General features: G+C 36.8%; 2 protein-coding genes across 2 annotated transcripts; both read left to right on the top strand.

Moving 5' to 3' along the window:
• The first annotated feature begins 617 nt into the window (after positions 1 to 617).
• Positions 618 to 3,380, top strand: LOC143603142 (uncharacterized). The gene is made up of 3 exons (XM_077080037.1): positions 618 to 1,087; positions 1,756 to 1,943; positions 2,554 to 3,380. The coding sequence occupies exons 1-3, from the start codon at positions 703 to 705 to the stop codon at positions 2,983 to 2,985; spliced, it is 1,005 nt and encodes a 334-aa protein (XP_076936152.1). The 5' UTR covers positions 618 to 702; the 3' UTR covers positions 2,986 to 3,380.
• Positions 3,381 to 7,660: 4,280 nt separating this feature from the next.
• On the top strand, positions 7,661 to 11,792 carry LOC143603143 (uncharacterized). Its single transcript, XM_077080038.1, has 12 exons — positions 7,661 to 7,933; positions 8,247 to 8,439; positions 8,524 to 8,598; positions 8,685 to 8,791; positions 8,882 to 8,942; positions 9,059 to 9,118; positions 9,220 to 9,294; positions 9,656 to 9,775; positions 10,231 to 10,285; positions 10,888 to 11,010; positions 11,096 to 11,316; positions 11,417 to 11,792. The coding sequence occupies exons 1-12, from the start codon at positions 7,902 to 7,904 to the stop codon at positions 11,438 to 11,440; spliced, it is 1,146 nt and encodes a 381-aa protein (XP_076936153.1). The 5' UTR covers positions 7,661 to 7,901; the 3' UTR covers positions 11,441 to 11,792.
• Positions 11,793 to 11,996: the final 204 nt, after the last annotated feature.

The raw sequence follows: 11,996 nt of genomic DNA on the forward strand, positions 1-11,996 counted from the left end.
GATAATGTACGTGTATATTATGTATAAAAGATAACAAATGGTGGAGGTGCACAAAAAACTTGTATCCGGAATGGATCCGAAAAAATTTGGAACCGGTTGTTTTTGTACCCCGGGTACTTTATACCCGTAACCCAATCCAACCCTACCTATAGGGTATCGGGTATGGAAAAGGTATACATTTTAGGGTATCGGGTATGGACAAGGTAGACATTTTTAGCTCAATACCTATACCCGGAACTGTACCAACTAATACCTGAAAATACCCAGATACGGTTACGGCCACCTAGTCATGTCCTGATTCCCTTTTTCTAATACCTGATAAAATAACCAAAATTTTAAAGTATACTTTTACGTTTACTTTACAACTTCCGTATTAATTTTTTTTTAAGTTGCATGTAACAGGTCATATAATATTCACTTGAATCAATTCATGTTGCTGTAATCTAAAAATGAAACTCCATTTGGATTGTACAATAGTAGGTAGTATAGTATAAGAGGGTAAGAGCAAGGCATAAGGCATTATGGTTACCCTTGGGGCCCAAAAAGGTGTACACAACCCATAAACATCTTCTTTAACAATAAGCCCATCACTAACAGAACACCAATTTACCATTTTCAAATCACCGGTTCTCCAACCACCTCTGTAACTCGGGATTGGTTGATTCAATTCGATTCGATCTCCAACCACCGATCAATATCATCATGTCATGGTTGGCTCGATCAATCGCCAACTCCCTCCAAATCGACGACCACGATCCACCCACCACCTCAACCCAATCTAATTCTCAAACCCTAACCGGAGTCCAGGAAGACCTTTCCGAGTTCACCGAATCCTTATCCCGTCAAATCTGGACCGTCGCTTCCTTCCTCTCTCCTCCTCCACCACCACCCTCCGATCGGATTAACGGTGATGATGACGTGTCCAATTCAAATTGTGAGGTTTTAAATTCGAAATTGGATGTGGGTATGGAGTCTGTTGGTGTTACGGATGAAGTGTTGGTGTTTGCTACGAATATAGCCCATCACCCAGAAACCTGGTTGGATTTTCCTTTATCCGAAGAAGAAGAAGAAGAAGAAGATAATGATGGTATTTTTAATATTTAATTGATTTGAATTTTGGGTTTTTTATTAAACCCATTTAAACCTAAGATAAAGATTCTTGATTTCCCCCAAATTTTGATTAAAGCCCATTTAAAATCTAAATTAAGATTCTTGATTTTCCCAAAATTTTGATTAAATCAAGATTCTTTTCCCATTTTCCATCATCACATGATTTTAGTTGAATATTCTTGAAAACATAGATTCATCTGTCATGTAAACACAGTGCTGTACATCGGCAATGCGATTTCACTTAATCGGTCAAAATCGGGCCAAATTGGATTTTGGTTTTAACCCGTTAACTCGAGTTCCTGACACGATCCAAGAACTGATGTGTTAATATTTGAATTTTTGCTCATTGATTTGTTATGTTTACGTTTAAACACGTCTTTGACTATACTATGTGAACTTTGAAGTATTTTTGTGAACGTTTATATGTAATTTTGTTATTAGTATATATATAATTTCGAAAATTTTCATATAGTTTTTTTATAATTACATATAAAATTTCCAATCTGATTAATTGCTAGTCGGTACCTCACCACCTGACTAGCGCCTAGCGATGTTGACAACATTGTCTAAACACATTATTTTCTAGATTTATGTTAAAAATTTAAGTTGCTTATTATAACATTATTATTATATCTGTTTTTTTAGATTTTGAAATGTCTGATACACAATGGAACCACACAACTTTAGTGGAACATCATGTGCCCAGATTAGCTGCTCTCAGAATTGAACTCTGTCCTGTTCACATGAGCGAAAGTTACTTTTGGAAGGTTTACTTTGTTCTACTGCACCCGAGGCTCAATAAACGTGATGCTGATCTTCTATCAACACCCCAAGTAAGTTTAACCTGACGTTTCTTTATTAATAGGCTATAAGCAAAGTTGTGGTTCTTATTAATCCATGTGAGAGACGTTACAAATAGGTTGAAGAATGAAGTTGTTTAAAATGCTAGTAGTCTGTTAAAGCCACAGGTTGTTCATTAACTTTTTAGTACTAGTAGGTTAGTTTAAGCAGGTATTTGAAGCAATATTAAGTAGGGGTGTGCAAGAATTTGAATAACCGAACCCAATAAACCACCGACAGTTTGGTCTTATGTATTTATGAAAACTGATTTTTGATTCACTTTCGTTCTTGCTATTAACCGGAAAAAACCGACATTAAGTAGTTTTAATAAATTTATAAAAAGGTATAGCCCAAAAGTTTTAGGCCCAAATGCGTAATAACCAATTAATCAATAAAAAATTGTAGGCACAAAGTTTAAGGTCCAAATTCATTAGAGTGACTTTCAAATTTCGTCATTTATTATCACCCAAATTACGAAACATGCTCTTTAAAATGGAAAAGTACACTAACTGTTCTTTGTTTTGAAAAGTTATCACGCTTTATTTCATTGCACATTAAGCGTTGTCTGCTAGGCTGATGGTTAAACTGGCTACTACATTGCAGATAGTTGCAGCCCGTACCATGTGGATGAAGGAGTTACAGAATCAAACCAATCCCGAACAAGAACCTTTTGAGTCACACGTGTTGGACCCTCATGAAGATTCCATCACCACTTCATCAGATTCTCCTTCTGCAAACATGTTGGAGAGAACCGTTAATGCTTTTGAACCTGCAACATATAATAATAATAATACAGTTTCAGAAGAACATCCAGATTTGACCAAACAAGACGGGTTAACAAAGGATGCATCAGATCAGAGGGTAGTTTCGTCTTTTACAATACCCGTTGAGGATTTTGGTGATGATGATGACGATTGGATTCATGAGAATTCGGAGTTGGATGGGTATGATGGGCCCGCTGTTGTTGTTGGAGATGAAGAAGACATCTCGTTTAGTGATCTTGAGGATGATGATTGTGTAATCACCCATAAATAGGGTTTCAATTCTGAAACGGGCTCATTAACTCGACTTTTGAATTGGGTCCATTGGGACCCGCATTGTCGATCCAATAAGATGACAGTCGGTCTTCCTGGTTAAAGGGTGAAGGTCTGGTATTTGCAACAAGTGTACAGGAAAACAGTGTGTGGGATTGCAATGGCTCATGATATTGGAGTGCTTTGTTGAAGATTGAGAAAGATGAAATTTTGAATTTTTTTGCTTTTTATTCTTTCTTTTGTTTACTATACTACTTTCTTTTTTTTTCATGAATTCATGAAGAGTTTGGGTTGTTGTACAAAGTTCATGGGAATGAATATTGTTGTAATGGAATTGAACTCAAGTATTATGTGTCCTTTAATGTTATTGTCAATCAAATTGTATCTTTATCTTCATTTCGTATGACAGTATGTTTTGAGTTAAAAGTTTAATGAGTTACACATCTAGTGTAATCTCAATGCTGGCACTATACTAAGAATGCATCAGGCATTATACTAAGAATGCATCATTAGTGCATGAACTAAAAGTACCATTAGTAAATGAAATAGCTTTTTTTAAACCCTCTAATGCATTACTCATTTGTATACCATGTGTTAAAGGACTTTTACCTTACATTTATTTTAAGTTTAAATCACTTTTAATATAGTAATCGAATAAAATAACGTAAATACGTAATGTTTTAATTTAAAAAACTTTAATTTCTATATTCGTTGCACCATTTTTATTTCTTTTATATGATACTCTAATATATGTAAATATAGTTTAATAGCAAAGTGTTTGTTTATTATAATAAGTTAATTAAAAATTTTATAAACAGTTTTATTGAGTGTGAATATAATTTGATTATGAAAAATAAATATAAAAAGTGGCAATGATGTTGAAATGTAAGGATTTGTAGGAGTGTGGAGATAGAAAGTATGTGCGTGCTTTTAAGGATTAGTAACAATCAAATGTAGAAGTTACGAGTCTGTGTATTTGTAGGTGTTTTTATGCCTTAGCAATGGAAATTGTTTAAACTATAATCATCACATGTAATATAATCATCAAATCATACATTATCTCTAGCACATGTAGTGTAATCACCTATGCATACATTATAAGATAAACACATTTTGTGCAATTAGTATTGATCAATTATAGTATCATGTAACATAATGTAGTGTGAAAAAATAAGTGACTACACTAGAGTATAGTTAGTAACATAGAGATCTGAAGAGGTAGGTCCCAGCAGAGCCCAGTTGGACCCGCAAGACTCACCTTGAAAAGGGACGTCTGCGCAGTTGAACCCGCAAGACTCCTTAACGGACGTCTGCGCGGTTAAACCCGCAAGACTTAACTAAAGGGACGTCTGCGCAGAAACCAACTGGATCAGCAGGACCCACCACGCTCAGAGACGTGACGTCCTGACGCGCAGTACGCAAGCTGTTCCCGCAGAAAACGCCTCCCAATGGTTTCCAAGTACTCCGCCTGTTCCCGCAGTTACGGATACCAGCCATCAGGGAAGGCTACCCGCGCAGCATGGCTACACGCACAAGGCTTAACTCTCATAATAATTCAGTAGTCACCTGAAGAAGTAATAAGCAAGCCGGGAACAGTCCCGCACAAAGGCGGGAGGGGGAATACTCCCGCCCAAATGAGCCAGTCCGTACGATACTGAAAGATCTTTTGTACTGTACCTGACGAGGTATGGGCAAAAGATCTGACCAAAGATACGACAGCTCATTGACAACAGTATGGCGAGCAGCATGCTCTTGTACTGTATGTCACTATTAGCCGCTACCTACTCACCAACTCCTGTCATACCACGTGCATAGCCTGTAGTTGGTGGGAAAGGAACAGTACACAGCAGGCCTGGTCACTATCAGCCGCTGCCTACCCACCAACTACCAGCATGGCACGTGCGTAGGCCACAGTTGGTAGAACAGGAATACTATTCAGCCGGCTACACCTCCTTGGAAACCTACCTTCGGCTATAAATACCCCAAATGGTATGATCATCCTATCTCATCATCTTATCATCATATACTATCTCGTATTACATATATACCTGATATCTGCTCTAGCAATCTCTTAATATACATTTATATTCAAGAGCAATCTAGTCTGATTCTCACGCCGGAGGGTGGTCACAAGGAGGAACCCCCCCTTCTCAGTGACGAGCTCACGGTGTCTGTTTTGCAGGTTATCAGAAGAACCATCTTTGCCGGGTCTAACCCCTCGTGGGAAACATCTATCTAACCCCCAGGTTATCCGTAATCTGCCCGGGGTCGGTTAGTGTTTCTTCATTGAAGAGGTAGGTCCCAGCAGAGCCCAGTTGGACCCGCAAGACTCACCTTGAAGACAGACGTCTGCGCAGAAACCAACTGGATCCGCAGGACCCACCATGCTCAGAGACGTGACGTCCTTACGCGCAGTACGCAAGCTGTTCCCGCAGGAAATGCCTCCCAATGGTGAAGTACTCTGCCTGTTCCCGCAGCTGCGGATACAAGCCATCAGGGAAGGCCACCCGCGCAGCAAGGCTACACGCACAAGGCACTTAGCTCTCAATAATTCAGTTGTCACCTGAAGGAATGAGCAAAGCCGGGAACAATCCCGCACAAAAGGCGGGAGGGGGAATACTCCCGCCCAAATAAGCCAGTCCGTACGATACGGGAAGATCTTCTGTACTGTACCTGACGAGGTATGGGCAAAAGATCTGACCAAAGATACGACAGCTCATTGACAACAGTATGGCGAGCAGCATGCTCTTGTACTGTATCACTATTAGCCGCTGCCTACTCACCAACTCCTGTCATACCACGTGCATAGCCGGCACTTGGTGGAAAATGAATAGTACACAGCAGGCCTGGTCAATGTCAGCCGCTGCCTACCCACCAACTACCAGCAGGGCACGTGCGTAGGCCACAGTTGGTAGAACAGGAATACTATTCAGCCGGCTACACCTTCTTGGAAACCTACCTTCGGCTATAAATACCCCAAATGGTATGATCATCCTATCTCATCATCTTATCATCATATACTATCTCGTATTACATATATACCTGATATCTGCTCTAGCAATTTCTTAATATACATTTATATTCAAGAGCAATCTAGTCTGATTCTCACGCCGGAGGGTGGTCACAAGGAGGAACCCCCTCTTCTCAGTGACGAGCTCACGGTGTCTGTTTTGCAGGTTATCAGAAGAACCATCTTTGCCGGGTCTAACCCCTCGTGGGAAACATCTATCTAACCCCCAGGTTATCCGTAATCTGCCCGGGGTCGGTTAGTGTTTCTTCATTGGCGCCATCCGTGGGACTTATGATGTAGTATAGGTTACGATTTACACCAAGCATTTCGATCCAAGCAATGCTAGTCATTGAACTTATGATGCCAACATGAATATTGAGACTACAGAACTTCTTTCAATATGTATATGCAAGCAGATGGCAACACTTAAAATCGTATACAAAACACCAAACACCATCACATTTGTTTTTTTTCCTTGTTTTATTTAATCCATAAAAACCAGAATAGCTTATGCACAAAACTGTCAATAATTTGTATAATTGAACTTAAAATAGTTATGTATTTTTGTACATTATAGAAAGTACCTCATATGATCAAATCCTTATTCGTTTTTTTTTAATTAGTCAGTATAAAGTATAAACGGTTAACCAAAAGCCATAATATACAATTTGAAAATTGCTTAAAAAGACCCTCATGTTTTGTTTATAAAAAAACCATCACGAAACTATACAATAATCCCCTCCCCCTCTTTTAACAATGTTTGGAACTAGTACCGGTACCAAAGTTTTGAGTTTCGGTACTGGTACCCGGTACCGAATCGGTACCAAAGTTTTGAGTTTCGGTACCGCTTGGGTTTTACCATCGCCGGTAACGCTTGTGTTTTACCGGCATGCCCGGCGCAATGCGTAAATCCGTAGTTATTAAACAAATAATAATAATAATAATCTACTTATACTAATAAACAAAAATAATAATGATCATGTGTCCTAACCACATTCAATCTTTTCTAATCTTCATTCTCCTTAATTCAAGCTATCCATGGGTCATGTGTTTAATTTGTATGACCCATTAGTTGTAACTCATATAAAAAAAAGGTATTTAATGTAATTTAAATCACAATAACTTTTACTAACCCATTAAATCTAATTTTACTACAAGATATATAAAGTTTTCCATAATTAAAAAAAAACATATAAACTATAAACCATTGAATATATATAATAAGTTTAAAATCAGATAGTGAATTATTAAATTAGTGAAATAATGATTTACGAACCATTATCGTATAATAGATATTTAGTTACGTGTGTACATCAAATTTCGTTGAATAAATACAATATTTATAATCTTACAATTTGTAAAACACTATTTAACTTACATTTGTATTGATCATATAAAACATCTTTAATATATTTAGGTACCAATAACTGATTTTATGTCATATTGAAACATTATTTCAATATTAAGAAAATGTTTAATTTAATTATGTAACATTTAAAGTGTGTGATAATATTAAAACTAATCTATAAATTCAAAAGAAAACCCCTAAATTACGTATGATTAAATACTTAAATTTCAGTTATTTGACAAACCGCGTGTAATTCACGGGTTCAAAAGCTAGTAATAATAATAAATGTATCTAGAGGTTTGTGTGATACCCATACCATACCCATGAATTGAAGACCATGTGTCGTAGATCTAAACTTCATTCCAACCTGATTATTCACACGGACGGATCGGATGCACACACTCGACGTATGCTTTCTTTCTTTCTTTCTGCTGTCATCATCATTTCTTGGATTCCCAATTTCCCATAATTTCAATCTCCAATCAACCTACAAATTGGAATTGAAATTGAATTAAGGGTTTCTTTCAGGACCAGTTTCTTCAACTCCAAATCAATCAACATGATCGCCGGTGGACCCCAATCACCTTCTCAGTAAGCAAAGCAAATTCAATCTTCTTTCTTTCTTTCTTTTAATATCCAACCCGGACCCAGTTATCTTACTTTCACCCCCCAAAGCTTTGTTTTTAGCAGGATACGTTTTGCTATTCAAAAGAGGACCCGTTTACTCACTTTAGATTAATAATTATTTTGAATCAATTCAAACCTTGGTTGTTTGACACCTTCAAACCCTAATTAATTTGACCCATAATTATCATTTAAGTGTGTGTTTATTTATAGGTTTGCATGATGTAATAATTGCATTAGTCACATTACTCAAACTCATCATTTATATATTTATATTTAGGTATGAGTTGTTGAGTATGGTGAAGAAGCATTCAAATTTAATGGGCAAAACCATGTTAGATGATCCGCAAGACGCTTCCGATGTTGAACTGGACCAGAAGTTTTGGCATGACATTTTGGATTTGTATTTCGTTGGTGGACGGGATGCAAATGAACAACAGGATGATGATCTCTTGTTCTTTGTTAGAAAAATGGTACTATTTTAACCTCCTTCACTCAAATGCTTGCTATAAATTGTTCATATTATCATTCCATTATGCTGCAATTTTTGGTTTCAGAGCTTGCATGGTTATGGATTCAATGATAATCTTGAAGGAGGCTCGCCTTATTTTGTACGCAGGTGGGCTACCAAGGTAAATAATAAAGCAATGATGTTTGATACTTTTTTCTTAGTTTTTAGCAAATGAAAGTAAATAATAAAGCAATGTCTTTTGGACAGTTGGATGATTTGGTTGGAGAGAGCTCGGTTATTGTAGATTGGAGGCGTTCGTTGTACTTGAACTTAATTGCTCACACTTCATATAGTGTAACAGTAGCAATTTGCAGGTGAATTATCACACATTGTGAATATACAAGTATGAAGATTATAAATGAGTTTTAAATACACAATTTTATAAAAAATATGATTTCTTTCAGTTACCAGTCTCTTCAGAATCACCAGAATAATCAAGGAACACCACTATCTCCTATATACAAGGTAACACATGTACCACTTTTTTCATCATATGTATTACTTAAAAAAAAGTTGTTTCTTTGTCTTACAATCTTCAGTTAGAATGTGTGCTTAAGCATGTTTTATCAATGTGTGTTCAGATTGTGAAAACGGTCTATGCGTCTCCAACCCGTGTTAATTTTCACTTGGATACGAGAAAGGTAAATAATATTATCACCTTCCAATTCCATGATGTTTATTATTATTTTCTACTTTACTATATGTTGTAGTTTTGTAGAAATGATGTTGTTTATGTGTCCAGGAAGTTGAAACAAAACCTGCATATCCGGATATCTGTTTTGCAGTTGATGACTTCAATTCCACCTTTGATGCTGTGGTAAGTTGACCCGGTTACGTTTATCTCTAACAGGTCAAAAGGGTAATTAAAATATCAATGTCCATTCAAGGCAGGGACCATTGGTGTGACCTGCTTGAAAACCATTGGACTAAACATGTATTTTCCAAAAATAACGCGTCAAATCCCTGAACCTCTGGGAAAACCACAGGGACCAACCGTGGAATTAATATAAAAAAAAGTAGATTGTAATTGGAATAATGTACTTTATGTAATCATGTTATTGGAGTAGTCACTACCAATGAAGCTCGTTAATAAGTTTGTTTTTGGTGATTTAATACTTTATATTTCACATAACCATTGAAATTTGTATATATTATTTGAATATCTTTCTTTATTTCAGGTTTTGACCGATACAGACCACTGCTTCTGTGTACTTCTAAATGCAGTGGGTGGGGCTGCATTTCCCAGTGAAAACACGCCACAAGATATTGTGGATGCTGCACAAACTAATGAAACTAAGGTATATTCATAAGCTCTTAGTTGGATATCAAGAATGTTACTCTATATTTTCATTTTTTAAATTTTCTTTTAGAATTTGAATGCCAATTCATCATCATCATCATCATTGTACTCAGTTATCCCACCAATAGCAAAGCTATGGTAGGGTCTGAGGAGGGTAAGATGTAGATAGCCTTACCTCTCCCCTTTAGGAATAGAGAGGCTTCTTCCGATGAGACCCCCGGCTCGATAGTAGTTTTGCATCAAGCCTTGGACATAAGGCACATAACACCCAACCATCGGGACACCGCCGATTGGTGCATGTACCCTTGTCTTTTGGCTATCAACGCCACCACATCAATGCCAATTATATATCTTAATTTCAATGTAAATGTGTCTTTTTTTAAATTTTTTTATACTGAGCATGTGCACTAATTTTGTGTATAGTATTAACGAGTTTGTGATTTGTGATCGCAGCTTACTCTGTTCTCAGGATTTGTCAGCTACCATATGGTTCGTGAAGCCTATGATGGTAAATTTTCACTAGTTCTTTAAACAGATCGTGTCAAATGAACTTTTAATTGTGTGTGTGTGTGTATAGGATTCTAAGCAGAACACGATTTTTGGGATAACAGAAAGACCCAAATAAATTATTTATCTTTTCAATCTTAAAGGTGTTTAATATATTAGAAAACGGTTGAAATATCATGTTCGTTCATCTCTCCTGAATCTCAAGTCATGTGTAGCCGTGTAGGTTTGATACTTTAACGTAGACATATGTTGTTATACCGTAAACATTTAAATATTAAAGAAAACATATAAACAAGTTAGTTTGCTGATTTTTTATGTACATACCATACGCAGTTGTATGCAAGACAAAAAAATTATACAAATGTGAACCACTCGATAAAAAAAAGTTAAAAGGTTTAAGTTGTTCCTTTCGTTCTTGCAATAATTTAGTGTTCTGTAATGAACCTCATTGTGTATATATTTTTAATAATATTGTTTAAATGCATCTTCATTTTGCTATATAAGGTCGCCTGATTTAAAAATTTATCTATGCTTTTAATTTTCTTATAGAATATTTGCACACACATTAACAATATGCAATTCTTTCATTGGTGAATATTATAGCCGGGAAGTCTGGATTTGGAAGCCTGCTACCGTTTGGTCAATCAACACGAAAACCCGACAGAATATACATGAAAGGCCCAGGAGGTCGAGGGGAAGTCGAGGTTGCAGTTTCCGGGGTTGTAGGTATATAATTTTCTCCTTTTGACTTGTCAAAATATTGGGATCTTTATAACCTAATCGGCTACTGAAAGTGTCACTATTCTTTCAGATCAGAGCCTAGATGAAACCGGGCCTCACTCGCCCCTACAAGGAGGATTAAAGCTTGGAGCAATGGTTAGAAAAGCTGCATCGGTTGCACAGGTGGCAGCAAAAAACGCGTATGCAGTTGCTTCATCCACACGGAATTCAGATGGCATGGTCCCTCTGAAATGCTGCCTTATGTCAATATCACTACCTTGGGAACATATTGCGTCCGATCTTCTTTTTAAGGTAAAGATTGCAGCCTTTTTGTTGTGTGTGTGTTCGGTGGGGAGGGGGGGGGTATGATATATATTTTTTGACGTGCCTATGATATTTGATATTATACCAGGGAGGTTCGCCGGTGAACTTGTAGGATCGATGGTTGAAAGATGAAGCTCAATTACGATATTATTGGCTTTCACTTTCTTGTTGCCAATGCTGATAAGAATGGAGAGGGGTTCTTGCCCAATGCGTACTTGGAATTTGTATATAGATTGTAATCGTGTTGGGAAGAACATAGGCAATGAAAATGTTTAATCTTTTCAAGGATTGTCGGTTTCCTAGATGTTTAAATTAAATTAGTTGTTAGACAGACAAAGTACTCGTTTTATATTTGTAACTAAAACAAACAGTTTCGGTGCGAGAAGTTCGTAGCAGTGTTGGTTGCTTGCAGGCTGTTATTAATGTAAGAAATTGTCGAAAAGGAATATAAGTTATCGCATAGTGTACCAATCATGCTTTTTGGTGAAGTAATTTGTCTGATTTTGCCCTTGTGTGGAATGTAGAGTTTAAAAGGTAATTTCAGTGTTTAATTGCTTGGTTTGCAATACTTGATATCTTAAAAGCAATGCTGTTATCGAACATCAATACAACATCCTTGTTTCGAAAAGTAATCTGGGTTTTAATGAATTTCTTGAAATCACCAAGCC

The sequence above is a fragment of the Bidens hawaiensis genome, unplaced genomic scaffold, assembly GCF_021521415.1.
Source record: "Bidens hawaiensis isolate Kalapana, Puna unplaced genomic scaffold, B.hawaiensis_p1.1 tig00060865_1, whole genome shotgun sequence".
Lineage (NCBI taxonomy): Eukaryota > Viridiplantae > Streptophyta > Magnoliopsida > Asterales > Asteraceae > Bidens > Bidens hawaiensis.

Bases quoted from the DNA above. Each gene is read 5' to 3' on its own strand.
- LOC143603143 (XM_077080038.1), top strand. From the start codon at position 7,902: ATGATCGCCGGTGGACCCCAATCACCTTCTCA. The intron at 8,440-8,523 runs GTACTATTTTAA...TTTTGGTTTCAG, and splicing joins TGTTCTTTGTTAGAAAAATG to AGCTTGCATGGTTATGGATT. The intron at 8,599-8,684 runs GTAAATAATAAA...TCTTTTGGACAG, and splicing joins TACGCAGGTGGGCTACCAAG to TTGGATGATTTGGTTGGAGA.
- LOC143603142 (XM_077080037.1), top strand. From the start codon at position 703: ATGTCATGGTTGGCTCGATCAATCGCCAACTCCCTCCAAATCGACGAC. The intron at 1,088-1,755 runs GTATTTTTAATA...CTGTTTTTTTAG, and splicing joins AGAAGAAGAAGATAATGATG to ATTTTGAAATGTCTGATACA. The intron at 1,944-2,553 runs GTAAGTTTAACC...ACTACATTGCAG, and splicing joins ATCTTCTATCAACACCCCAA to ATAGTTGCAGCCCGTACCAT.